General features: G+C 45.0%; 2 protein-coding genes across 4 annotated transcripts in view; both read right to left on the bottom strand.

Annotated features, from left to right (window-relative positions):
- The window catches only part of FOXN3 (forkhead box N3), a 400,340-nt gene that overhangs the window by 327,851 nt on the left and 44,567 nt on the right, over window positions 1-27,922 (bottom strand). The gene's annotated exons all lie outside the window — the stretch shown is intronic.
- LOC125105278 (60S ribosomal protein L32-like) lies at window positions 1,136-1,543 on the bottom strand. Its single transcript, XM_047738596.1, has one exon. The coding sequence runs from the start codon at window positions 1,541-1,543 to the stop codon at window positions 1,136-1,138; it is 408 nt and encodes a 135-aa protein (XP_047594552.1).

Here is a 27,922-nt window from a genome sequence, read left to right as displayed (position 1 = left end):
AAAAATCAAATTTGTTAGGATAAAATGTCCCAAGACAGCTGCTAACCGAAGTTTGTATGGCATAGTTCTCTAGAGAAGTATGTCCACCTGGGTCTTGAAAATATTTTTGCTGGGCATAAATTTTCAACAGTTAGTTTGGAAATGTCTAACAAGTATTTGCAACATGAAGGAACTGAATGGATGGATGGATGGATGGATGGATGGATGGATGATGTGGCAGAGTCACAGTATCTACGATTGGAAGAGCTCTAAGATGGCTATCAGTGTAGTTTTTTTTTTTTTTTTTAAGATTTTATTTATTTGACAGACAGAGATCACAAGTAGGCAGAGAGGCAGGCAGAGAGAGAGGAAGCAAGCTTCCCACTGAGCAGAGAGCCCAACTCGGGGCTCGATCCCAGGACCCTGGGATCATGACCTGAGCCAAAGGCAGAGGCTTTAACCCACTGAGCCACCCAAGCGCCCCTCAGTGCAGATTTTGTACGCCCACTGTGTCGTGGGAAGCTCACCACCTAAGCCAGACAGATCTCTCCATTATGATACAATGTTAATGATGACAATGAACACTTCCAGAGGTTTTAAGTTTTATCCAACCTAGTTTGTTAGTGGTAAGAATACAGGGGTTCCCAAAGAGTTAAGTACTGTAACAGATACAGTTAAAAGTCAAGTACTCGAGACTTTGTTATCTGTCACCAGCATTCCTGTGTTCCCCTTGGGTCTCAGCTAGGTACTTACCTAACCTGTACTTTCCTTACCTATTTCAGTGTCAACGAGGGGGTTCCTCCACCTCTACGTGTAACTGCGAGAAGGTAAAGATCTTGTCTTTCCCCAGCACCTAGCCTAATGCATGCACACACAAAGTCAGTGTGCCTTGATATTTGTTGGATATAGTAATGAAATGTGAACTAGAGAAGTAGGTGCTTCTCCTGCATATCATTACAAATACGTCGTTTGGGTGGTGTTGCTGTTAGGAGTCCAATGGTCAGGGTTTTGGTCCCTGTTCTTCATTCTCAACAAAGCTATGCATCCCAGAGCAAACTTCTATACCTCGCTGGTTTCCTTTGTTTTGTTCTGGGTGGGTTTTCTCTTCTCATAGTTTTAAGGTTTTATTAACACATACAACCTGCACATAAGCTGTCTATTCATCTTCCTCACCGCACAAACCAGCATTGGGATTGGTGACTCCAATGGCCAGCTGGGCTGCGCTCTCCACAACGTCTATGGGGTTCTTGGAGGAGACGCCATGAGCAATCTCTGCGTGGTGAAATTTGTTGCACATCGGCCACACCTCAAGCTCCTTGACACTGTGGTCAAGGAACTTCCAGAAGCCACTGGGAAGCATGTGCTTTATTTCCTTGTTGCTCCTGAAACTAACGCTGGACGTCAAGATCTGGTCCTTGAATCTTCTGCGCACCCTATTGTCAGTGCCTCTGGGTTTCTGCCAGTTGTGCTTAATTTTGACATACCACCCTGACTGGTCCCGGATGAACTTCTTGGTCCTCTTTTTACCAATCTTGGACTTCACTAGAGGTCTGAAGACCGTCATGATGCTGCGTAAGAGATGGCTGCCACCTCCACAGGCAGTTCCAGGAAAGAGATTCACTGGTTCCCTTTGTAAAACTGGGCACTCAATTTATGCTTTCTAAGGTTCGAAGATCCCTTATGTCAGGTATATTCTAAGATTACTTGGAAAATATAAACCCAAATACCTGAGTTATCATAATGAATAGAGTTTAGAATGACTGGAACAAATAAAGCAATGCATTCCGAGACTGTTTTATTGAGTTAGTCACGGTTTTATCAGGTTCTCTCATTTCTCTGGCAAATCACGAACTGTACTTTCCTACATTTGGCCCTTAAAAAGAGTGGGATCGATAAGGTGGCTAATGCCCACTCCCTGAAAAAGGAACAACCCCCTCCTCTCCTATCCAGAGAATTTCTGCAGCCTGTTTGCAAGCTTTCTCATTGAGATGCAAGTGTCATTTAATTAAGTGGTTCCTGGCAACTTTGATTTTTCCAGCCTCCAATGGGTTAATGCTCTGAGAGCTTCCTTTCTTTTACAAAGGGGCAAGAAAACACATTGAGCTGATACAGTCCATTATTAAAATTGCATTTCAGCAGAGGCAAATAACTCCAGCCACCAGACGCTGGGCTTAGCCATCATCTTCCCTTGCTACAACCCAAAGCTATTACATTAAGAGGGTAAGCAAAACAATAGAGCTGACAGTAAGGCACACTCCCCTGGTAGATGGAAACCGTCAATCCTGCGGGTGAAGTATTTAGCTACAAAGGAGAAAGACACTCTTTGATTGAAGGATAAAAGGAAGGAATACACAGCCACTTTTCAATCAGAGCAAGATGGCAAATACCTGAAGAAAATACAGCTTCTGCAGGCGGACAGTAAGTTTCAGAAAGCGGGAGCCGCCAGACCACCTCATGAGAAAAAAGTTTGGGGGCCAACCCAGTCATCTTATCCGGTCCACATTCCACTTGGGTGCTCAGGGTGCCCACCAATTCCTTGCGTGACAGTTTCTACCGAAATGAAGCACGGAGCGTCCTCATGGGCCGAGCAGGCTGACCTCTTCAGCTTCAGCCACATTCAGTGATATTAATAAACTCTAAGTCTTTATTTAGAAGTCAGTGAAATTAGCAGTGGTGCTTAGAAGCCAGAAACACGATGTCTGGTTATTCGAAAACAAAAACAAAAAACTGACCATTCTTTCCAGTTAAACTCCAGCTCCAGTTCTCTGGACTCGAACAGTCATGCTAATAGATTGCACCTCGACTAAAAAGGGAGCCGGTGGCAGAAAATCTATTCCTCCGGCAAGGTTGCTGGGCAACAAACAAGCTTTTGGCATGTGGCTGATGTCTCCAGGCAGCCTGGACTCCACAAAGTGAGCTCTTCCATCACTTATAACTAACTTGATTTTGATGGATTAAAACCGAATCAAAATATACTGTAACTCACTCGCTCCCAAACTCAAGAATCGGGGAAAGACCCAAAAAAAAAAAAAAAAAAAAAAAAAAAAAAAATCCCAACACCCAATGAAAGACTAATTTATCAGAAACACCAGGATTGGCTAAAGTTCATTCTACTGGGTGATCAGTTCTAGTAGACAGATGATTTTGTTTTAAGGCAACCATTTCCAAATGCAATGGGAAAAAAATAGCACTGAACAGTATTTGGGGGAAATACTAGTGTTCTAAAGACAGAGCCTTGATATAATGAGGAGTTTTGGATTCAAGGATTCAAGTGTCTCTTTCTGCCTGCAGTTCTCTAGCAATACTTTCTCTGGCAAATACCTGAGCACATTAGTCCATGATCAACAAGGACTCACTAAGGGCTCTGAGGGCCCCCCCTCCCCCGGGGCTGCAGGGGTGACCAAAAAATGTAAGACATTGGGCCAGGCCTTATTTAGAACACGTTCACTGTGAGGACATAAAGTAAAAATGGGTTCTTCTCACCAAAGAAGTTCTGCAAAAGGTTAGTTTGGCATTTATTGGTTTCAGTTATGAAAACCACCTCCAAGATACACCAACTTAGCTGACTAGGCTCCAGAAATGGTCAGGGCTGACAGCTCAAAGGCCATGCCCGTCCTCTCCCAGGGTCGGGTGCAAAGCAGGCCTTCCTGCCTGGCTCCCAAAATACGCTCACCCTTAATCCGAAACTTTTCTTTCTTAGAAAAGTACCCTTTACAACACTCATAACGGATCACCTCCGCTGCTAACAGGCTCTTCAGAAAGCTGCACGCACGCGCACTGACCCAGGGCTTCCTCTTCTCCCACGTTCCCAGCCTCTGGTGGTTCGCAGGCCGGGGCCGCTATCACAGACTCTGAGGGCAAAAGCAACCAGAAGACGCAGACCAGCGAGTCTGCCCACACGTCACCTAGGAGTGTTGGGTGAAACCAGACGGGGCTCATCAGCTCCTTCTAATGCAGAAGCTGCCTCTGACTTCAAGTGAAGCACTTTCATGTTCCAGCCATGGCGTGTCCCATTTGTGGCCTCATCAGCTCCCCATCCATTATGGATCCATTATGCCTTTAGTCAGTTTCCATGTTTCTTGCAACACATTAAAATGCACTGCAGGAGCTAAAAGCAGCCTCCTCCGTAACCATTATGATGATAAAACGCAACTTGATGGAAACTGATATATTATTATTGCTCCCTAACAAGACATATGCCCTCCGGAAACAAAGAGTTGTTAGTTTTAATATGAAAAGGAGGCTTAATGGGTATTCCCATGAGCTTATAAAGGTGGCTGAACAGGTGCATGGCACGGCCACTCTCTACAAGTCTAACGCTTGCCCACTCTCTAAGGTGTGGTGGGAAATGCCATCCCAGAAATCTTTTGCCGGGCTCCCCCTCCCCAACCAAACTCTCCCTCTGTTGCCTGCAGCTTTGCCCCTGTACCAAACCCTTCCTACTTTATATTCAACCTTTGCGTATAATTATCCGCTCTCCCATCGGGTGTATGTTCTCTGAGTGCAAGCTCGGGGGACTGATTCAGAATAGAAGTTCATGAAATGTTAGATGATTTAGGTTTGTTTTGTTTTGTTTTGTTTTAAGATTTTTAGTTATATGACAGACAGCAGATCACAAGTAGGCAGAGAGGCAGGCAGAGTGCGGGGGGTGGGAGTAGTCCCTCCTGCTAACCAGAGTGCGGGGGAAGTAGTTGCCCCCCCCCCCCCCCCCCCCCCCCCCCCCGCTAAGCATAAAGCCAGAGTCAGGGCTCGATACCAGCATCCTGGGATCACGACCTGAGCCGAACGCAGAAGCTTTAACCCACTTTGTTTTTTACTGAGAGAGCAAAATGACATGTAACTATAACCCCAAAAGATTTTTTAAAAAAATTTTTTTTTAGTTTATGGATACACTGGGATATCTGGTCAAAGCACCCGTGCTAGGTCATTCAGCGTCCACGGGATTGGTTAAGTTGACCAGCTGGACCTACCCTTCCAACTGGAGCGCCTTTTGCTCCCTGTAAGTCTCTAGCAAATTGCAGCTTTGCATAGGAATTACTCAATAAATAGACGCCATGAGAAAATTAAGAGTTAATGATTTTCCCCCTAATGGTTTCCTTTCTTAAAATAATGTTTTGTGTTATAAACACATCATATCCATATACCACAAAATCTTTGTCTTTCTCATGTATATACATATATACACACACACAATATTGTCAGTTGTTGTTGAATTTTCTCTTGATCTGATTAGTTTGCAACATTGCCTCTTTCAAGTTTATCAATAATAGCATCCCATTTGTTTCCTATTCAGAATTAATCACTATTTGTAACTAATTATTTGTTGTATCCTAGTCTTTCTCCCCAGTAGACTATGAGCTCTCCAAAGGCAGATGCTATTTTATCTTGAGCTCTGTTAGTGTCTCCCCTGCCTGACACCAAGGCTGACATGGAGAAAGCGCCCAGTAGATGTTTGTGGAAGGATCTCTTGTCTGAAGCCTTTGGCTGACTGATTAATTAATGCCTGATTGAAGTGCTAGCTTGGTAGAAGGTCTTCAAAAGAAAGACTGCCGGCTTAACAACGAGGCTACAGGACTTGCACTAGGTTTTGCTTCAGAGAAACACCTGCAAAGCAGAACGCTAAAGCTAGCATCCTCCTTTAGGGAACCCGAGGGAGCCTGTAATCCTAGGAGAGCAAGAAGGAGAAGCTGGCAAAGGGAAAATGCTGTGTTATCTTGTTCAAAGAGAACATTCAAAATCAGAAACACCTATATTCAGATGTTCAAGACAGAGACACCTGAGTAGAAGTCAAAATATATATTTATTATTAAATACAAGTTTGAGGGGCACCTGGGGGGCTCAGTCTAAGCATCTGACTCTTGGTTTCAGCTCAGGTCATGATCTCAAAGTCCTGAGATCGAGTCCTTCTTGGGCGCGTCACCCCACCCCCATGTGCACACACTGTCTCTTAAAATCTTTTTAAAAAATAAAAAATAAACACACGTTTGAGACTAGAAACACCCCTACTCTGTTCTTTTTTTTTTTTTTTTTATTTGACAGACAGATCATGAGCAGGCAGAGAGGCAGGCAGAGAGAGAGGGGAGGAGGAGGCAGGCTCCCTGCTGTGAGCAGAGAGCCCGATGTGGGGCTCGATCCCAGGACCCTGAGATCATGACCTGAGCCGAAGGCAGAGGCTTTAACCACTGAGCCACCCAGGTGCCCCAACACCCCTACTCTGAATAAAAATTCTCTCTTTCACTCGCCTGCCTTCTCTTCCTCCCTCCTCCTCCTCTCACTTCCCCCTTAATGCCTCCCCCATGCATCCCTCAGATTTTCTCATACTGTATTTTTGACAATTTTATTATTCCTCACATGTATATTTCTGTTTCTCAGAATATATGTTCTGATTTTTTATTAGAAGAAAACATCATAGGGGCACCTGGGTGGCTCAGTGGTTAAGCCTCTGCCTTCGGCTCAGGTCATGATCTCAGGGTCCTGGGATAGAGCCCCACAAAGGGGTCCCTGCTAGGCAGGGAGCCTGCTTCTCCCTCTCCCACTCCCCCTGCTTGTGTTCCCTCTCTCGCCGTGTCTCTCTCTCTGTGAAGTAAATAAATAAAAGAATCTTTAAAAAAAAGAAAAGAAATAAAGAAATCATAAAGGTGGCTCAGTCAGTTAAGCATTTGGTTCAGGTTGTGATCCCAGGGTCCTGGGGTTAAGCCCCATGTTGGGCTCCCTCTCAGTAGGGAGCCTGCTTCTCCCTTTTCCTTCTGCCTCTCTGCCCTGCTTGTGCTCTCTCTCTCTCTCTGACAAATAAATAAATAAAGTCTTTAAAACAAACAAACCAACGAGTATCACAAACACATACCTGTACCAGGCGGGCTAAACATACAGTTAAAAAGATGTGCTCACACCGTCATAGTATTAGCTGCTTATTTACTCTTGCTAACATAGCAGGCTAAAAGAGATACAGAAAAATCAAAGCAGTAGATAATTTTTAAAATTATTCATATTTGACTCTAGGACACTAACAATTTAAACACTAGATTTCCCTTCTAGTATTAATTCTATTTAGCTCAGGCTATTAAGACTAATTTATGTGTGTTGGGGCGCCTGGGTGGCTCAGTGGGTTAAGCCACTGCCTTCAGCTCAGGTCATGATCTCAGGGTCCTGGGATCGAGCCCCGCATCGGGCTCTCTGCTCAGCGGGGAGCCTGCTTCCTCCTCTCTCTCTGCCTGCCTCTGTCTGCTTGTGATCTCTCTCTGTCAAATAAATAAATAAATAAATAAATCTTTAAAAAAAAAAAGACTAATTTATGTGTTAAGGGTATAAACTAACTGATCATATGGGATAATATATGTAAAAATACTCTATAATTCAAAGCCAAATAATGTAAACATGTTATTACCGTAATAATTATGATTTTTCTTTTAGGTTATATCTACATAAGTACGTATGTATATATATCTATATATTAAGTAATCTACGTAACCTGACACAATTTTCAAATACCTAACTCAGTTTCCAATATCTGTTCCACGACCAGTAGTGATTAGTGAGAAAGTTTTCACTGGCCAGAGGCAAAATGAAGAAAATCGTAACAATGTATTAGGATTTTTTAAAAAATCATGCTAAATGCATAATATTTAAAGAAAGATTTTGTCCCCAAATCAAATTCTCACTGATTTTTTTTTTTTTTGGTTGGTTCAAAGGTCGGTTGTTTGATGAAATTATAGTGATAAAGAATGGTAATTTTTAAAGTCTTTCTTTACAAAAAAAAAAAAATAGAAATTTTCTTTTGAAATGTTACTAGTTCATGGAATCTAAGAGTCTGAAAAAAGCTGACGACGTTTCCATATTCTGTGTGAGGAGCGAACGCTACCTTCAGTTCCTCGCATCACCCCAGTCACGGCAGCATCTGGAACATCCCTGGAGATCTGGCCTCCAAGCGGAGCCCGCCCCGGCTCCCAGCACTTCCAGCACCTACCCAGGCTCATGTGCGCTCACCTCATCTTTTTCCCCAACAGCCCCAATGAGAAGCACCACTTTAGAAGAAACCCCCAATCTTCAACGAGTCCAAGGTGGGGGCAGGGCGAGAAAGCCATCGAATCCAATTTATTATAGGCAAAGAGACTTCAAAGTCTCCATCTGATGGCTCAAATATCCATAACAGAATTGGTATTCTTCCCGGATCAAGGCATGGCCAAGTCACACACACTCCGTTCCAGAGTCCAGTTTTCATCTTGGAGGCTGCAAGCCAGGCGGGCTCTCTGCCCTTTGATCTGGTTGGAACGGGAGTGTTACAAATATGCTTGTATTAAGCTATCTCCAGTCTGCCTGAGGGCATCAGTCTGGAATGCGAAAATGGGAGCTTCAAACTGTGAGGTTCCCAAGTCTTCCTTTACGTCACATTTTTTTCTGGCAGGCTGGCTGAGGCTCCTTCTATGGAAGGCGACAACAGCGTGATGTCCCTCCACCAAGTAACGCACAAGGGCTTCACCAGGCAGGACTAGAGAATTCTGTCTCTACCCTCAGGGCCAAGAAGTCATATGAAGGACGAAGGAACTACAAGCAGCCACCAGAAACCTAAATCACAGCTGCATGAAGCAACCCACAGGCACTGAGAAGCACCGAGGAGCTCCAAGGGCTGTGCTACAGGGATGCAGATGAATGGCCACCACCTTTGGCCATCAAGGCATCCGTGTTCTGCCATCCAGCCCCCGGGGGGTGGATGAAATGAATGATGAAATGAAATGAATGAATCCTTTCCAGGACTCCATCCCTTCTATTCCGAGGCCTTATCCTCCTAAACTTGACCATGCAGGCCTCTGTTTGCAAAGTCAAACTGTAGTGCTCGCTTCGGCAGCACATATACAAAGTCAAACTGTAGGGGAAAAAAACGTATTATGGCTGCAAGATATTCTGCGCGAGAGAATGCGCAGTGAACGGCAACGTTTCCAGCAGCAGCAGAGCCAGTATTTCCTTATTTCCTGGACAATTTACTGAAATCTTCCACCCCTGCTTTCACAGGTTGTGGGCATCTGCTGTGCCAAACTGTCTGCTGCTGAGAGAGAGAAATCAGCATATTCTGCCTGGCCCAGGGATAAAATGAGAAAAAAGAGAGGGAAATGTCCTTGACAAACGGTAGACACTGAGCTAAACCCATCTACCTGTCAGCAACTGGCTTTAAATGGCGGAATGACTAGAGGACAGTGAGAAAGTGGCTTGCTTAATTTTTCACCAGCTTATATATCACACCGGTCCTAATCACTCAAACATCAAGAGCCCCAAGTCCTGGGTGACTGCTTCATACCAACACGGAAACATGGAAAATGGTACAACGCAGACCACTGCTCCTTTGACTCCTCCAGATGGAAAAGGTGCTGCTTTTAATATCATGCTTACTGGACATTCATCATCCCAAGCACACTGCGATCGTTGTAGAGCACAGAGAAAGAAAATATATTCTGTGGGGTAGAGGAATGCAAGCGAGAATCTCCACAGACACGCAGTGAAGAAAACGGTCTTCTACTTCTTGTCAGAATCACGGTGGGACCTGGAGCACACGGATGTTTCTGGCTGGCCTTAACAGAAAGGAACTCTTTCAGAGAGTGGCGACCTTAAACATCTTATCAGCCTTTGAAGTTATGCACAATGACATCCTCTGGTTCCTTGCCCAGGGCAGAGGTTTAAGCTTTAAGACTCCATTTACTTACCAAGAATTAAAGCAATATTTTTACCAAAGCACAAGGCAAAACAGCCCATTTTTTTAAAACAGCAAATGACAGGATGGTGAGATAGGGGAAAACATCCTTTCCATGAGGCACCCTGCTGTGCTAAGGGCTCCAAGGGCTGTAAGTCTAACTTTCAGGGGTTCATCCCCTCTATTTTTAGTTTTCTGTTCTATTCAGATCAGTTTTGTGAGATTCCAGTTAAAGTCATAGAAGCAGAAATAGGATCTGATGCTTCTTCCCTCCCTTGAACCCATCCCGGGTCCGACCTGCCCTTCCTACCGACACCACTGTGTCTCTGCAACCCTTCTCACCCCTGACAAAAATGGGTGCCCCCAGCTCTCTCCAATGTCACCAATGTCCCATTCAAGTGGGAATCCAAAGTGTACTGTCAGCTTCCACAGAGGCATGAGGGGGACCCTTGTATCCAATACTTCCCCCACACAGCTCTCCAGTACACCTAGACTCAAGTTTATTCGTTATGGTGGGTCACGTCTATCTGGTCAACCACTTTATCCCTAAAGACTGTGTTCCCAGCCAGCCCGGCATTGAGCATATAGTAAACTCCTGTGACGTGCTCATAGAACAAGAATCTGCCTACTGCCACCCCCAGCATTCTTTCTTTCCTTTCTGCAAGACAGCTGCCTGTCTTGAGGTATATGCTATTTTTAGGGCCTCACCTGTGACTCAGTCTCAGACATCAAAACCTTCTCTTGCTGGAGCTGTTTGGTTTATTTGTTTTTGTTTTAATCTCATACTATGGCAAAAGTTCTTACACAAGACCCCAAAAAGCCGGGAGCCTAGAGATTCAGAGAGTCTCGTAATCCCCACTTAAGAAAAGGTAATACTCCTAAATGCCATCATTTTTATGATTTGATGATCTCTGTATAACTAATTACTGAATTAGAGCCAAACACTTGAAGGAAAACAGAAGGAAATCTGTTGCCCTGAGATTTATCGTTCTTCTTCAAAGAACTGAGAGTTGCTTCTATAGAACACGATGTTAGGATAGGCCTTGGGCCAATCATTGTAAAGAGCATCTGAAAAAGCACTCAGAACTGTGTGTCTAGTTGTTCCGTGACGGATATCACTATTTGTTTGCTTAAGTAGGCTGTAAGGACTGCTGGAAACATTCTGGAAAAATATTAGCCAAACTCCAGTCCCTACCACCAAATACAAGCACACAGTTCACACATAGGTCACAACCACGCAGATCGTGTCTGACTCACAGGTATGTATAAGGGATAGACAAGCTGAACGCCATTCACACAAACAAGTGACTTTAATTCACAATAGGAAAGTAAACACAGTCCTGGTGGAAGTTAGCCTTTAATGCCAAGTTGTCTATGTACACAATAAAACAAGCTCTTTATGGGAACCTGGAGGGCGTCTCGACGTGGGCTGTGGGGAATTCTCCTAACTGAAGGCGACAGACAGTAAGTCAACATGAAGGGGCTCTCTCAAACACCCCACTTGGCACGCATTCACAGACGGCCTCTTCATCTAAAAATTTCCAAAGACCGCGCCTGGTCTGGGGGGTTCCATGTGGCCCTCACAGCAAAGAGGCCACACAGTTCCCCATTTACACAGAGGGGACAATTTGCTAAGGAAGAACTGTGAAGTAGTCCTTGTGGGTTATCGAGTTAAAAGACCATCCCAGTGAAAGGAGCCCTTTGCCTAAACAATTTGCAAGTGAGAAAAGAATAAAGAAAGAAATCAAAACTCTGGAAGTGTAATCCCCAAATACACAACTTGTAATTTCTAATAAAGCAGGAAGGCCTAACTTGAGTCATTTAACGAAATGTTCAATACCCAATTAGGATCCGCCGCCCTGAACAGCTCTCTCTGATTGCCCAGGGGATTAATTCTCTGGCAGCAGGCCCCAAGGCTCCTTTCTAGCAAGCTCCACCACTCACTGGGAAGTCAAGGAAAATGGCTGTCTAGGTTAGGTTTGCTGCTCACAAACTTTTCAAGGGTTACTCAAATCTCAGAAATAAAGATTGGCAGATCAAGGGAAAAGCACAGACATGACGGTTTTGGTTCATCAGAATCATGCAAATAAAGTCACTTTTGCAGTTGTAAGGATCAACTCAAGTCAGTTTTCCAGCGCCCCAAAAAGTAAAAGGAAAATACTCTTCACTTTAACCAACAAAAAGGCATATGAAAGTCAAGCATAATAAAAACAAACAAAATACAAACCAAAAAAACATCCCAGTAATTCCCGTTAAGTGACTTTCTCCTTTCCTTTAATTTAAATTTTAATGTAGCAAGGAGGAAAGTTTAAAAAAAAAAAAAAAGTTGGGGCTTTGTCCCATATTTTGTTGTTGTTGTTCATTTTCTTTGTTTACTTTATCTTATTTTGACTTAAAAAAAAAAAAAAAAACTTGGGTCAGGGGCGCCTGGGTGGCTCAGTGGGTTGGGCCTCTGGCTTTGGCTCAGGTCATGATCTCGGGGTCCTGGGATCCAGCCCCACATCGGGCTCTCTGCTCAACAGGGAGCCTGGTTCCCCCTCTCTCTCTGCCTGTCTCTCTGCCTACTTGTGATCTCTCTCTCTCTGTCAAATAAATAAATAAAAAAAATTTTTTTTTTAAATCCTTAAAAAAAAAAACAAAACAAAACTTGGGTCATTTCTGCATACAGTATAAAATTCAAAATGTTCAAAAAACATCAAAACGTAATCTTATCACCCCTGTCACCAGCCACCCAATTCTACCCCTCAGCAGCAAAATGAAAACAAAAACAGAACAAAATGAAAAACAGCAAATACTACCAAAGCGGGGGAGGGGGAAGATAATCAAATGTTTTTTGTAAACTCCCCACTTGGCGTTTTTCACTCAACCTACTTCCTTTCCCTATTGACATTCCCTATCGGTGGTACATTCAGAGCTGCCTTAATCTGTACAAGTGAAAGTACATCTGTAGGATAAATTTCAAGAAATGGATTTGCCTGTCCGCTAACATATGCATTTTCTGCTTCAATTAATATGACCAGTGTGCTTTTCCTAGAGGCTGTATCAATTTATACTCCTACTGGCAATGTAGCTCTGCTTCTCCTCACCCCGGCGAACAGAGGACCATCGACCACAGCTGGCACTTGAACAAGGAGGGGGCTAGGGGTGCAGACATGACACGCCTCACCCCACACCGCTGAAAATCCACACAGAACTTCGGACTCCCTAAACCTTAACTACTACTCGCCTACTGTTGACCAGAAGCCTTAGTGGTAAGTCAGTTAACACAAACTTTGTATGTTCTACGTACCTTAGACTATACTCTTACAACAAAGGAAGCTAGAGAAAAGAAAATTGTATGAACCAAATCACAAGAGAAAATACATTTTCAGTACTATATTCATCGAGAAAAACCCACATGTACATCGACCCACACTGTTCAAACCCACGTTTGTCAAGGGCCAACTATATTTTGAACGTCACCAATCCAACAGTTAAAAATGATCTTTAAAAGTTTTAGTTTAGGGGCGTCGGGTGGCTCAGTAAAGCCTCTGCCTTTCACTCAGGTCGTGATCCCAGGGTCCTGGGATCGAGCCCCACATCGGGCTTTCTGCTCAGCAGGGAGCCTGCTTCCCTTCCTCTCTCTGCCTGCCTCTCTGCTTATCTGTGATCTCTGTCAAATAAATAAAATAAAATTAAAAAAAAAAAAGTTTTAGTTTATATTTCTCTTACTAGCCCTGAGGATATAAGCATCTTTCGATATGTTTAAGAGCCATTCATTTCCTTTTCTGTCAACTGCACCTTCCCCTCTTGGGTGATATTCTACCACTTTCTTTATCTTTATTAAAGGCAATCTCCCTAGTAAATAATAGCCAGACTGGTCTCTTAGTATTTTATAGTGCCTTAAGCCTCTTCATAGAATTTTGCCTAATAATTCTAGTCTAACGATTTCCATGTGCACATGTTTACTGCATCAAAATGCCTTCTTAGATTGTAGAAAAGACTAGAAATATCCTCTTTTTTTAGTGATGAATTTTTCATTTTCTTTTGACCTGGCTGGTTTTCACTGTATAACAAGCAAATAAGGAATGCTGCAACTGTATTATTCTCCGCTGCTGTTTGGGGCAAAGCCTAGAGAAGCTTTGGCTCTCTGCAGACATCACCCGCGTATGAGCCTGGCATGGATGTTCAGGTGGGCAGGATGTTCGGGTGGAGGGGGTTGGAGGAGGATGGACATGGCTCCCTTCCCCAGGAAGCCTGGCGCCCCTGCACAGGCCTCCCTACTGAAACATGCAGAGGGAGAATGAATGCACCAACTCCCAGGACGGGGCAGGGGAGGAGCCCCCCTGGGAGTTGGGGAGGAAGAGAAGAAGAGAGTTGCAAACCATAAGGGTAGGTCAATTTTCAGCTATTGACAAGGAAATCCTTCTGGGTTCAACCTAGGATTTTGATTCGCAAGTGGTCTCTGGTCCATCCTGGGGATGCGGTCTCTACTTTACCAGAAAGGGGTGTGGGGTGGAAAGTATCCATTGATTTGGGAAAAGAGACAGAAAGGAGCTAGAAAACCGGAAGACCTGCATTCTGGGCTATGTTGGGGAGCAACCAGGCAGGGGATCCAGAGCTGTGAGCGATGGGGCAAAAGGAGAAAAATGCCAACCCAATTAGAGCTGCCTCTGAGGGCCTGGCAAGCAGCCACCGGAATCTGGAGGGCAGGAAAAGGGCTCGGTGGACAAGGGTTCAGTCACTGAAGCTGTAGTCTGGCAATCGTCGGCCAAGCTGTCGGGTGGGGCTTAGATCCAGAACCTTGCCACTGTCAACGAAGGTCTTGACTGTCCAAGGGCCCAGAGCAGAGGATGAGTGGTGTTATAAATCTGAGCTTACGCCAGGTCAAAAGGCATCGATTTCATCTTGTAATTTCGTTACCTCAACCTGTTCGTTTCCTTCAAGAGTAGTCCTTTTCATAAGAAGATGAAAAAACTCGTCTCTCCATTCCTATTCCTCCTGGAGGGCTAGTATTCACCTGTTGAAAGCTCCTGAGAGAGTAACGTATGTGAAGGTGGTCTGGAAATTCCACGGCAGTCTCATGGAGCTCCTGCCCCAGACATAAGGGAGTGATGGTGTGACTCAGCAAGACACCCGAAAGGTGGCCCATTCCAAAGGACTCTACCCTAGCTTTGGGGGGCACAGCTACTGGCTTCTACCAGCTCCTCTGCTGGGCAACAGCCCCACTTTGCCTGCTTCTCTGAGACAGGGCTCCCCACACTGGGGTGGGGCAGGTGCAGAAGGCAGAGATCCCCCCCAACAAGCCCGGGAAGAATGTCTCTGACATCACACAAAATGTGGCCCCATGTTGTGCAGGAGTCGGGCACTAAAGCCAAAACAAGGCAAAACACAAGTGTAGACAAAATTGCTTTAAAAATTAAGAACTGCTTTAAAATAGAGTAACCTCATGGATGCAAAAATTCACAGCACATAGTTACTGATGGGACAGTGAAGATGGACATGAAGACTTGCTTCTGCTTTTCCAGGTAATATCTAACGACAATCCATCTAGGCCAGGAGCATATGGTTAAAAGCTGCATGAAGTCTCTCCACTGTATACCAAGGGCAGGACAAGCAAACAACGAGTGATTTTGCAGGAAAAATGTAGTGTGACATCCGCAAAGAGGATGCCCTGACCCAGCAAGGGACGCAGGACAGGAGCAGTGCTCACTCAAAGCCGACAGGCGGATCGGCTGCAGGGACGGGCAGAGCCCATCTGCTGGGTGGCTGGGGACAGTCGGGCTCTGCTCTGCAGACAGATCAAGGGTCAGCACAAGCCCCAGTTCCTGGATTCTCAGCCAGGCAAATAAGGCAGGAGGCTTGGGCTCAGATGCAGGGTAGGGATCTGGGGACCAATTTGGAGAATCAATTTAAACACACACACACACACACACACACACACACAAAAACAGGAGTCAAGGTCCAAGTGAGACAAGGCAATAAGGATTCGGGGCTTGAGTTCCTCAAACACTGCTTCTGGTCAAGATTCATCCCAGGTCCTGCGGCAAGCCCCATCCCTCGGGGAAGGATGAGCTGGCCCAAGGGGGTGCAGTGAGGAGGGATGGTTACCTCTGGAGCCCAGGGCTACAGCAGAGCCAGACAGGTCAGGGGTGAGGGAAGAAGGAGAGGTGGCGCCCTTATGATGGGAAGTTGGGGTGACAAGGGGGCAAGACGGGCCGCTGCCTGATTTCACGACCTGCCTGAGATGCTTAATGCATCTGGTACCTCCTATCCCCACTGGAGCAGACTGAAGCCTCTCGTAACACAGAGCTTCTCCCTATTTAATGCTTCATATTCTCTCTTGCCTTCTCTGGAAGGCGCAGTGCTACCAAAAGAAGTAAGAAAAATGCCACTACAAGCTCACAGGACTGTGTTTTGTGATGCAATGTATCAGAAGGTCTGCGAACACGGCACCTGGGCACAAAGGCCCTCTGAACGCCGAGGGGAGGGTGCCAGGACTGGGAAAAGTTACTCTCTTTAGCTCTGGGATGGGGTGGCAACAGCTGGGGACACAGAGGAAGTTGTATGGGCTCAAACATGTACTTTGGGGAAGGAGGGAGTCTTCCAAAAACAGGGAGGGTCTGCCAGGCTGGTCCTCCTCGCACTAACCAATAATGAGTGTAGGCCTGGAGCTGGGAGGTGGTGGCCTCACACAGCCCCTGGACCACTGGGGAAGGGAAATGGGGACCCCCTCCCATAGCCAGTCTTGACTGGAGGCAAGAAGGCGAGCCCCAAGTTACCTATACAACTCAATCCTGGTACAGACTTTCTGGACAGCAGAAATCCAGCCCTGGATTACTTGCTTTGTGAATGGTGGCATAGGCTGTCCCTAGGTTTAAAAGTGACACCAGAGCCAGTTTACAAGTCTGAGTCTCATTGCTTTAGAATGACCTATAGCTATGGACCCAAAATAACATTACCCAGCAAGTATTACCTGCTTTCAAGTGATTTACTTTTTGCTAAGTAATATCTCTGAGGATATTCAAAAGAAAAATAAAACTAGCTACGTCACTCACTAAATGTGTGCTGGGAGCCAGTGACTGAGACAAATGCTTCACACACACTGGCTTGGCTCTCAGAGGACACCACCAACCTTCTCAAGATCACACAGCCATCAGTAGACAGGCCACCCTCTGAAAACAGGTCTCGCCCTCCCAGCTCTGCTCTGTGGCCTCCACACAGAGCTGCAGTTCAGAAATTTCCAAAAGAGGTGCTCCGGGTCACGTAAAACCTGTAACAGCCGCCATGCCCAACGCCCAGACCAACCAAAGAAGATGCTGGAGGTGAATGACAGAGAAGGGGTCTAGTTTTCTGACCGAAAACCAGCACTTGGTGGACCAGCCAGCAGGACAGGAGGTAGGTAGGGCCCCAGCGGAGATGTCTGGAAATGCAGAGTGGCTCAAGCAGAAGGTGGGGATCTGTGGAGGCTTGGGAGAAGAAGGAAGGTAAGATGTCGTGGCTGGTAGGCGTCACTGAGAACTGGCTTCCACAATAAGGGGGTCATGTTTCCCAGAGGCCTCAAGTAACCTTGACAGCTTTGGAGCTCCTTCAGGGGTCGTGGCGACTTTCACAGCTCTCGGGGATGCATGAGGCCCTGAGGCAGTCCTGTGAGACCAACATGAGGTACTGACAAGGAATTCCAATGGACTTCCCTATGGAGGAGATGAGATCACTTCCTGTTTGGGGGAGCATCCAGGAAGTAGGGGTGGTGGATGCAAACCCCTGAGGGTAAGCTGTGTTCAGACGGTCAGCAGGGGAAGAACACCACGTCAGAGGGCAAGAGGGGCCAGAGCAGAGTATGGCGGTGTGCAGGTACGAGATACATTCGGAGATCAGGAAGTGGAGCCATCCGGTGGCCGGGAGGCTCAGAGGGGCAAGTGCAAGGGGAAGCAAGGGCAGAAAATGGGATACCGTTAGAGATGGAGGAAATTAAAATGGTCAGGCTTTCCAGAACATGAATTTAGAAGCAAACAGCAGAGGAGGGGATCATCCCAAAATACTTGCAGGTGAGCTGTCTGAGATTGTGGACAGTGGCATTTGCAAGAAAGGCTGGCGATTACTATTACTATGGCTCTGGTTGGTTTGGTGTGATCCTGTCACAAGGCTTGGAAGGGAGGAACGTGTGTGTGTGTGTGTGTGTGTGTGTAAGTGTGTGTAGAGGTTCCCGTGTGATTGTGATATTCATTCACAATCACATCTAAAGGACAAGATTTCTTTTGTCTCCTGGACCCCTCTCTGTAGAGACTACACTTGCCTTCCTTCACCTGTATCTATGAGTAGGAATTGAACATTTTCCCAATCAGCTATTTCAGGAAAACTCCTCCTAAATAAAGATCACTAATCTTGCTGCCACGCCATCAATTCTTGATAAAATTACCCAAGTCATATTCCTAGAAAGAGTCCGTTATCAACAGACTTTGAGCATCAGCACCGTTCAGGGCATCCTGTGGTACACGGAAAGAAAACAGATTTGCTCATATTTGCCCCCAAAGGCACGTCTATTCTTGGATCCATACAGAAAATAGGCTTGGACATGGTGCAAAAGTGTTTTGGTAAGATTTACCCCAAAGGAGGAGGGTCAAGGGGAATTCAGAAAGTACACTAATACCAAAAAGTATATAACTGGCAAATTTTGTAAGGGTGCAAGCAAAGCATGCCATGTATTTTTAGGCAACATACGAAAGTTTACCTCCAAGTAGTCGTCTGCAAGGTTTTTCTGTCTCTTCTCACTGACCCACTATCATTTACCCAGCTACCCTATACACACAAGGAACACCATGCTGTTCCAGAAAGTTTCTGCCTTACCATTTTATAGAACACTTCTGCCCTCACATATGCCTTCAAAGGGTTACCACAAGGACATTATACAAACCTTGATGCTGTCAAAACCACATTCAATTAAACTAATAGAGGATGTTCCATTTCAAACATGCCCATGTTACATCCTGGCGAGGCAGTATCAAAAGAAAATGAATTTGGACCACTTTTCAATGATGACATCTGCATTACCACAGAGATTCACCTATCAAACTAATTTAGGTTTAGAGCCAAAATCAACACTGCTGTCAGAGAGCTGATTTCTATTCATTTAAAAACTTCCAGGCTAAGAGTGATCGGGAGAATTTTAATGTCATAGGAAAATGGAGACATAGGAGAATGCACATAGCTGGCAAGTGTTTACTGATCATCCAGGATAAAGTTCCATCCCATGCATGGAGGAGATTCCAAAGCACAACCTCCGTCCTACAGGGGCATACATCTTATCTGCAAAGACACCGACAATGAGGAGGAGGATGACAGCTATCACGGGTGAATTACTATACACCATTTACTATCCTACATGTCTTACTAAATTAATCTTCCCCAGGTACTATTATTAATTGGTCCATTTTACAGGTAAGTATATTGAGGCACATTAAGCGATAAATATATAAATAGTACTTCTCATAGACGAGTTTCAAATTATTTTAATGGTCTATCTCATTGGATTCTCAGAACCACAGAGAGGCAGGCAGTATCTTCAGCATCTCACAGCCACAGAAAGTGGGAATGGCAGCATGAGTAGAAGGTGGCTTTTGTGGCTACTAATCTGCTACTTTTTATAAAGAGAAGACACTAAAGGGCAGTCATGTGGGACCCAAATGAGGAGTTGACAAGGAATTTTACTGACTTCACTCAGGAGGGGATCACTTCCTGTCTGAGTAGCATCCAAGAAGCCAGGGAGGGTAGGCAGGCTGTGTTCTGAGGGGCGGCAGGGGAAGGAGAACACCATGTCAGAGGGCAAGAGGAGCCAGAGCAGAGTATGGAGAGTGGGGAGGGAGAAGGAGGATTTGGAGATCAGGACGCAGACCTGTTTGGCACGATGGCCACTGCAGGTTGGTAACAATGGCAGGAAACGGAGTGCCACCATGGATTCAGTATGACAGGACTGAAGAAATTAAAAATGGTCAGTCTTTCCGGAAGGTAAATTTAGAGTGAGGGACAGTGGAAAAAAATAACCATTAAGGAGAAAGGCAGGATGATTGTGATTGCATGTATTATAGAACAAATTATTGTATATTCTAAATTATAATTATTCTAAATTACAAATAAATATAGGACAAATATAAAAATAAATAGACTCAACTCTCCAAATTGAAGGGCTTTAATGCAGACTGAAAAAGAACCCAGAGGATCTCTACAAAAATATCTACAATTCAATTCTTGTCTCTGGATCGTTTTTAACTTCATCCCTTTTTTATGGCTAATCCTTGGGTTGACTCACATGCTCTCACTCCTTGCTAAAAAGTGAAAGCTACATATCATCATCATTAATAATAAATGGAAAGGACTCAGGTTCCTGCACTTGACAGGAAAAGCATAAAGACAGAACAAGCTCTGGAAGTACAGTTGAAGGTGATAATGATTCATCGCAGTTAAATGTCCCCAAAATCCCTCCCTGGAAAACCTTCCTCAACCCCGCCTATTGTGCACTGAACTGTGTCCCCCCAAGTCCTAACTCCTGGACCCTCACAATGTGACCTGATTCAGAAAAGAAGGATCTCGCAGAAGCAATTAGTTAAGATGAGGTTATCCCGGGATAAGGTGGGTCCTAAATCCAGTATGACTGGGGTCCTTATAAGAAGACGAGAGACGCACCTAGAGACGCAGATAGGGACGCACACGCGAGAAAGCACATGGTGTTGGAGGCAGACACTGGGGCTCTGCTGGCATGGCAGAGGGCTGCCCAGGACTGCTGGCCACACCAGAATGAGGAGAAAAGCACAGAACAGAATCTGCCCCAGATGGGGAGCCTGGGTGGCTCAGCGGGTTAAAGCCTCTGCCTTTGGCTCAGGTCATGATCCCAGCATCCTGGGATCGAGCCCCGCATCAGGCTCTCTGCTCAGTGGGGAGCCTGCTTCCTCCTCTCTCTCTGCCTGTCTCTCTGCCTACTTGTGATCTCTGTCTCTGTCAAATAAATAAAATAAAATCTTTAAAAAAAAAAAAAATCATCTGCCCCAGAGCCTTCAGTTGCATGGCCCTGCAACAGATGGATTTTGGGATTTCTAACCTCCTGAACATGTAAGAGAATACATTTCTGTTGCTTTGAGCCACCTAGCTGTAGGACACTAAAACACTGGTTCTCTTCAGTCCTTGAGAGGTAGGACAGCCAAGGGAAAACCAGTGTATCCGGGGCCTGGGAGACTTGACTTCTAGGCTCCATTCTGCAAAAGCCTCCCAGGCGACCTCCCCTCAAAGGACCTTCATCTTTCAAAGGCAGTATTGGGGCTGGATGAGCCATTGGTCTGCTCTTAGGTTTGAAATGCCAATCCTATTACATTTATTGCCCAGAAAATCAGCTACTCCAATATCCACTGAGAGTGAGAGGGTATCATGGGGCTGACACAAGGTAAACACTTCCAAATTCAAGAAACCCCTGATCACCCGTGGAAGCCAAGGAGAAAATGAAAAGAAAGAATAATTAGTGGTGGTGGCTGCATTTACCATATGCCACATAATCATTCCATCTTCCATGAAATCTGGCCTCCAGCCCTCCTGCCATAGTGAGTTAATACAAAGAGACGCTGGGAGCTGCCAGACGCAGAAAATTAATACATGGGACGCAAGGAGGATCTCTGCAACCTACACTTCATTTCCCAAACCTGCCCGTGTCAAGGTCATTTCACCCCAGAAATGCGAAACCCACTGCGTGGAGAAGAAAGAAAAGAAAGGCTGGCATTGAAATTGTCCCCCAAGCTTCACCCCCGGAAGACAACGTACTTTTCATCTCACATAATTCCTGCTTGGGGGCTCTTCGAACGGCGAGAAACTAATGATTAGTAAAACAAACCCGCTAGTAAAGACCAACAAGAAATTCCCGTAAAAACCTCACGCGTACCCTCTATGCTGTGTTACCTTTCTTTCAAGAGGAAATTATGGGGGCCAAATTGCACCCTTTCATTACTGTCACAGACTCTTTTTAAGAACGGCTAATCAGAGAAGCTACAGAGGTATTTAATCAGATTTTTTCTTTCAAATGACCTAATGTTTTTGGTATGAAACTGCTGCCAGCTCATGCTGGGTAGAAATTTAGCACTATCAGCATTTAATTATTATTTTATCGCAGATTTCTTTACTTTCCTACAGGGAAGAAATAACTTAAATTTTTTTTAAAGCAACAAATGCTTAGCTTCTAAAATCGCAAGACACTGCCCTCATTATTTTGCATTGTCAAAAATTACTAGTTCAGGACATTGGACCTATCACAGAAATGCACTTTTTTAAGTTAATAAGTGGTACCCCTATCACTAGCTTCACTCTTCCAGAACACTGAAACCATGGAGGGAAAATAATGTCCACCGTGCTGGTTTTGGGACACGAAACTACTCGTGACCCGTGTGTGTGTGTGTGTGTGTGTGTGTGTGTGTGTGTGTGTGTCAGCAGCTAATGCATTCCAAATGACATCCCCTGCCCCATGATACCTGAGTGAAGCCCGTGGCTTTGTCTTCCCCCTTCCTCCCCCTCCTCCTTGTCACTGTGCCTTTTTCCTCCTCTAAGGGAGCAACAGGAGAGCAAAGAGGAGGAAAGGAAGAGAAATGGAAGGGAGAGAGAAGACAGGTGTGCGTGTGAGATCCGGCTCCCAACACAGCTGACCCAAGGCTACAGGTACAAAAGCCAAGTCAGGTGCTGCAAGGGGCAGACATCTGGGTGGGTCCTCATTTCTTCCACATCATGTTTGTCTCAAGTCCCTTCTTAGAAAAATAGCCATTTCGTCACACACACCACAAAAGCCCCTCTTCACGGGCATCACTTCCCCTTTAACCAGTTTCTTTTACTTGCTTTGGAAATGGGTTCTCTCAAAGAGCTGGGGGTGCTTGGGGCATCAACGATTTCCTGGGCATCTACTGCAAGCGAGCGATTGTGCAATATAGTGCAATATGGTATAAATCTGGGTTCAGAGGGGTCCCTGAGGCAGAGTCATGTGCAGGAAGAAGGCTAGTCATTCATCAGAGCATAGAACAACTCACGAGTGGCACGGATAAGAAAGGTTACACTGATTCCATTCACCAGCTCTACAACGTGTCTCGTGCCACCAACACCACTGATTGCAAAGAAGAACTTTAGACTTTGCCCCCAGATCTGTCTTTCTACTCCCCTCAATTCCCCTCATCTAAATAATGCCACCTCCTAGATGTCAGCATCCCAGCACCTCCCTGTACCTCCTGACTTCTATTCCAACCCACCAGAAAGTTCTCTTCATCTTCTCTACTTCAGAGCTTTACCTTGTTCTGGTCCAGGGACATCAATTGACTGGTGTCGATGACTGCACAGCACACAACAGCAAAAGTGACATTCTCAACAGAAACCTGAATGCGTGAAACCATGGCAGCGGACAGTAAGCCCAGCCGCCTCCGAGAGCAGCCTGCCCCTGACCACCTCCTGGACCTCCACCCAGGCCACACATTCCCACACATTCTGTTCAGATCCCACAGAGGAGCCAAGGCTCCCTCCATCAGCCTCAGGGTCTTTGCACATGCTGTGTCCACAGCCTAGAAGCTCTTTCTTCCCTCCTCTGCATAATGAAGCTCCTTCTGGATTTTTTTTTTTATTTATAAAAATTTATATTTAAATTTTACATTTAATTTATTAAATATATTTAATTAAATTTAATTTATATTTAAATTTATAAAATTTTAAAGATTTTATTTTTATTTATTTGAAACAGAGAGAGAAAGATCACAAGTAGGCAGAGAGGCAGGCATAGAGAAAGAGAGGGAGAAAGCAGGCTCCCCGCTGAGCAGAGAGCCCGATGTGGCCCTCGATCCCAGGACCCTGAAATCATGACCTGAGCCGAAGGCAGAGGCTTAACCCACTGAGCCACCCAGGCGCCCGCTCCTTCTGGATTTTAAGACTCTGCAAAGGTCACCTCCTCAGAGCTGGCCTCTAACATTTGTATCCCTCATTGTTTCTTATCATAATTTGCAACTGCTTCACTTGCTTACTTGTTAATTACAAATGAATTCCTTTCTGGCCAGGCCTCCTGTCCTTGTTACTGCTGTAACACCAACAACTAGCATTAGCCTGGCACAAATCAGAGATCCAGTATTTTTTTTTAATTAATGAATCAAGTATTTCCTATTCATTTCCCAATACAGTATATGTAACAGAAAAAAACTCTAATATATCTTTTTTTAAGTAAGCTCTACACCCAAAGTGGGGCTAGAATTCACAACTCTAAGCTCAAGAGTCACATGCTCTACCAATTGAGCCTGCCAGGTGCCCCAGAAACTCCTATGTAGTTACATACAGACCAAGGATGGGTTGGCTCCCAATTTTTTTTTCAAATTGAAGTATAAATTCACATTGTTTTTAACATATTACTTTCAGTGTACAACAAAATGATTTTTTGATATTTGTATATATTGTGAAATGATCACCACAAGAAGTCTAGTTAACATCTATCATCACACATGGGGCACCTGGTGGTTCAGTGGGTTAAGCCTCTGCCTTCAGCTCAGGTCATGATCTCAGGGACCTGGGATTGAGCCCCATATCAGGCTTTCTGCTCAGCGGAGAGCCTGTTTCCCCCTCTCTCTCTCTCTCTCTCTGTCTGGCTCTCTGCCTACCTGTGATTTCTTTCTCTGTGTGTCAAATAAATAAAATCTTTACACTTGATCTTAGCCAAAAGGCCAAGAAGCAATCAAATAAATAAAATCTTAAAAAAAAAAATCCATCATCACAGAGTTATACATTTTTTTCTTCTGATGAGAATTTTTAAGATCTACTCTTTTAGCAACTTTTTCTTTAAAAATGATTTATTTAGGGGCGCCTGGGTGGCTCAGTGGGTTAAGCCGCTGCCTTCGGCTCAGGTCATGATCTCAGGGTCCTGGGATCGAGTCCCACATCGGGCTCTCTGCTCAGCAAGAAGCCTGCTTCCCTCTCTCTCTCTCTCTCTCTGCCTTCCTCTCCGTCTACTTGTGATCTCTCTCTGTCAAATAAATAAATAAAATCTTAAAAAAAAAAAAAGATTTATTTATCCATGGAGGTGGGAGCAGAGGGAAAGAATCCCCAAGTAGACTCCCCACTGAGCACAGAATCCCATGCAGGACTCAATCTCAAGACCCACAAGATCATGCCCTGAGCCCAATGGGGTCCTATGCTCAACTGACTGAGCTACCCAGGCACCTCTCTCTTAGCAACTTTTTTTTTTTTTAAGATTTTATTTATTTATTTATTTGACAGAGAGAGAGAGACACACACACACAGTGAGAGAGAGAACACAAGCAAGGGAAGTGGGAGAGGGAGAAGCAGGCTTTCCTCTTAACAGGGAGCCCAATGTGGGGCTTGATCCCAGGACGCGGGGATCATGACCCTAGGCAGATGCCTAATGACTTAGCCACCCATGCACCCCGATTAGCAACTTTCAAATGTGCAACACACGTTTTTAGCCCTTTCTTAGATAACCTTCAAGTTAAGTCATATATTAGTCTTTTTTTTCCCCCATTTCCTACAGCCTGATCACCCCTTGACAGCAGAGGGGCAAAGGGATGGAGGAAAGGAATGGACGTCAGTCTCAGCGGCCCGACAGGACAGAATTGGCAAAAGGCTACAGTGAGCCGAGGTGAGCAGGCCGGGACAAGGCTTCTGACCCAGACCTAAGCCCGGCTCAGTCACCCCTGCAGTTGTTGCCCGCCTTCTAATGCTATCTCCCAAAGGAGGGGCTAGTTCCTCCAAGAGGAGGCTGTGTTCTGACACTGAGCACTGTACAGGGAGCCAGCTTTAGAGGTATGGCTACTACAGAGGTCTATCTAGACACAAGGTCAACGTAGATGTGCTGCCAGAAAACCTTGGTGGTTACAAATCAACTCAACACGGATTTGTTAAAGCTGGACACTGTTCTCTTCAACACAGATCTAGAGCTAAGTTTAAAAAAAAAAAAAAAAAAAAACAGTTCCTGCATTTAAGGAATTGACAGGCCACAGAGGGGGCAGTTGTCTCTACATACATGGTCTCACATCCATGCCCACAAAATAGCGCGCTCATCGGTAAACTGATAGGAACTGAGGTTGCTGCTGTTATGGCCAGGGACACAGAAATGTCTGCAATCCCGCCTCTCACCGAACTCCTTCCCCTCACCAGCCGGGAGCTACTGACAGGAACAAGAGCCTAACGGGAATGAGAGTCCCTCCATCCCAAGCTGAGCCCACACGGTGCTCTGGCAGGGCTGCCTCACCTGGCTGCAGGTAAACCTTAAGGCACAGTGTCCCTCCCACGACTTCCTGGGGCTCATCTCATTTTCTATGCTTTGGTGCATCAGTTTTACAACCGGTTGGGTTGAGCTCAAGCCTGCGCTATCCCCTGCAGCACAGCCTAAGTGGTCTTCAGTCTCCTTCCCATTTCCCAGATGACCCAATGGGCCTGGGCCGTGGAGGGGCTGCTGCCTCCGGTTGGTTGGTTGTGGAGCCAGGGAGCAGCTGAGCAAGATGGACACCCAGCTGAGTGGGTCTCGGGTTCAGCTGACTTCATTCACAAACCCAGAAGCCTCAGCACAATAAAAGCAACCATTTCGAGAAACTGCCAGTGGTGGCAAGACTTCATCTACATAGAATAGCTAGAATGATCCAGAAATGGAGATGAGAAAGGACAGGACCTCTAAGCCCGAGCACTCAGCACCTGCCCTGTCTGTCCCCTTGAAGTTGTGCTCAGAACCTGATGACTCTTTCTTTGAACTTAATTCCGATTAGTTGTGTCGACTGCTTTCTTAGCCTCTAGCCAGGCTGAACGGTAAATGAAAACTAAATCCTGGAGGGAGACAGTGATTGCAATGAAAAGTAATAGACTGTTGGGAGGGGGGGATTCTTTTTTTTGGGGGGGGGGTAATTTTTTCAAAGAAGAAAGCAGAGGTTGGCAAGCTTTTCCTATAAAGATCAGATAACAAATATTTTAGGCATTGGTACTTTCTTGGCTGTGACCACTCAGTTCTACCACTGTAGCTCCAAAGAAGCTGTAGATGTAAGGAATGAGTGTGGCTCTCTCCCAATAAATTTTATTTACAAAAACAGGTGGTGGGTCGAATTTGGCCCGGAGGCTGTAGTTTACAATCCAGGGAATGGAGAAAAGCTTCAAAGCCAACACAATATCTATAAAATCTTAGCAATGTGGGACCATAGCATAAAGAAACAAAAAAACCTAACCTCAAAAGCCCTTAGGACAACTGCATTACAACATAGTATGGTCCTTCACCATAAAATTATAAAATCTCAGAAATCTAAACAACCTTGAGAATACTGTAGTCCAATTCCCCATTTTTATAGATGAAGAAATCAATTCTCAGGGAGGTTAAGAGACTTGCTAAAGGTCAAACAGCCAATTAATGATTAAACTTAAATTGGAACCAGAGTTTGGGCTCTAAGTTTAGAACTCTTTCCATTATTTCATGTCTGCTATTTTAGCCTTTTTGGTAACAATGGAATAGAGGAAATGCTCATTTAATTAAAACACTACACCCTTGAGACTGTTAAGATTCTGGAATTACTAAAGTACACAGTTCTAGATATTTAGAAAGATGATTTCGAATCATCAAGACAAAGTGTAAATTGGGTTTAATGTACTCAGAGAATGTACTTTCAGAAGTAGCGCTAAAAAGAACACATTTCAAATAATTTGAAGATTAATATATGTGAAAATTCTTGTTCTCCCTAGTGCAAGGGAAAATGAAGTCTCATTGTCCATTAGTTTTGGAAGAAAAGCTTGCCAAGGTATTCCATCAGTTTAGACCTGTTCATAAATTTGGCCAGTTCCAGGAATGCCCAAGAATCACCAAAGCACTGGCAGGTAATTGTTCAAATTGCTGGGTGCCCATATTCATTCAATTGTCTTATCAAACTGAAACACAAAAGCCACCCTCGGCTCTACCTATCCCTTTCTCTTTTCCATCATTAGCAACATCTTCTGCTCCTTTTCTGAATTAATCAGGAAATAAAAATAGAAACCCTGACATGTTTATAAAGATTCAAAGTGCTGGTTAAACATGAAAGAACAGAGGTTGGGAACACAGAGGTGACACATTTTATTTCTGTGATGACAAGTTAGAGTCCTCCTGCCAGCTGGACCCTGCAGTGGTGGCCAGAAGCGTGCACCTGCACGCTGGTCTGCAGAGAAGTCAGGTAAGAAAGGGGAGCTAAAAAAGATTTAAGGGCCTCGCAAATGAGTTCTCATTGCTTGAGAGTCAGCGAGCTCCATTTAGCACAGAGAAGTTCCCAA

This window comes from Lutra lutra, chromosome 7, assembly GCF_902655055.1.
Source record: "Lutra lutra chromosome 7, mLutLut1.2, whole genome shotgun sequence".
NCBI classification, from domain to species: Eukaryota; Metazoa; Chordata; class Mammalia; order Carnivora; family Mustelidae; genus Lutra; species Lutra lutra.
The sequence above is the reverse complement of the archived record's forward strand: the minus strand, read 5'-3'. Positions and strand labels throughout refer to the sequence as shown.

Coding starts and splice junctions, on each gene's coding strand:
- LOC125105278 (XM_047738596.1), bottom strand. CDS start 1,543: ATGACGGTCTTCAGACCTCTAGTGAAGTCCAAGATTGGTAAAAAGAGG.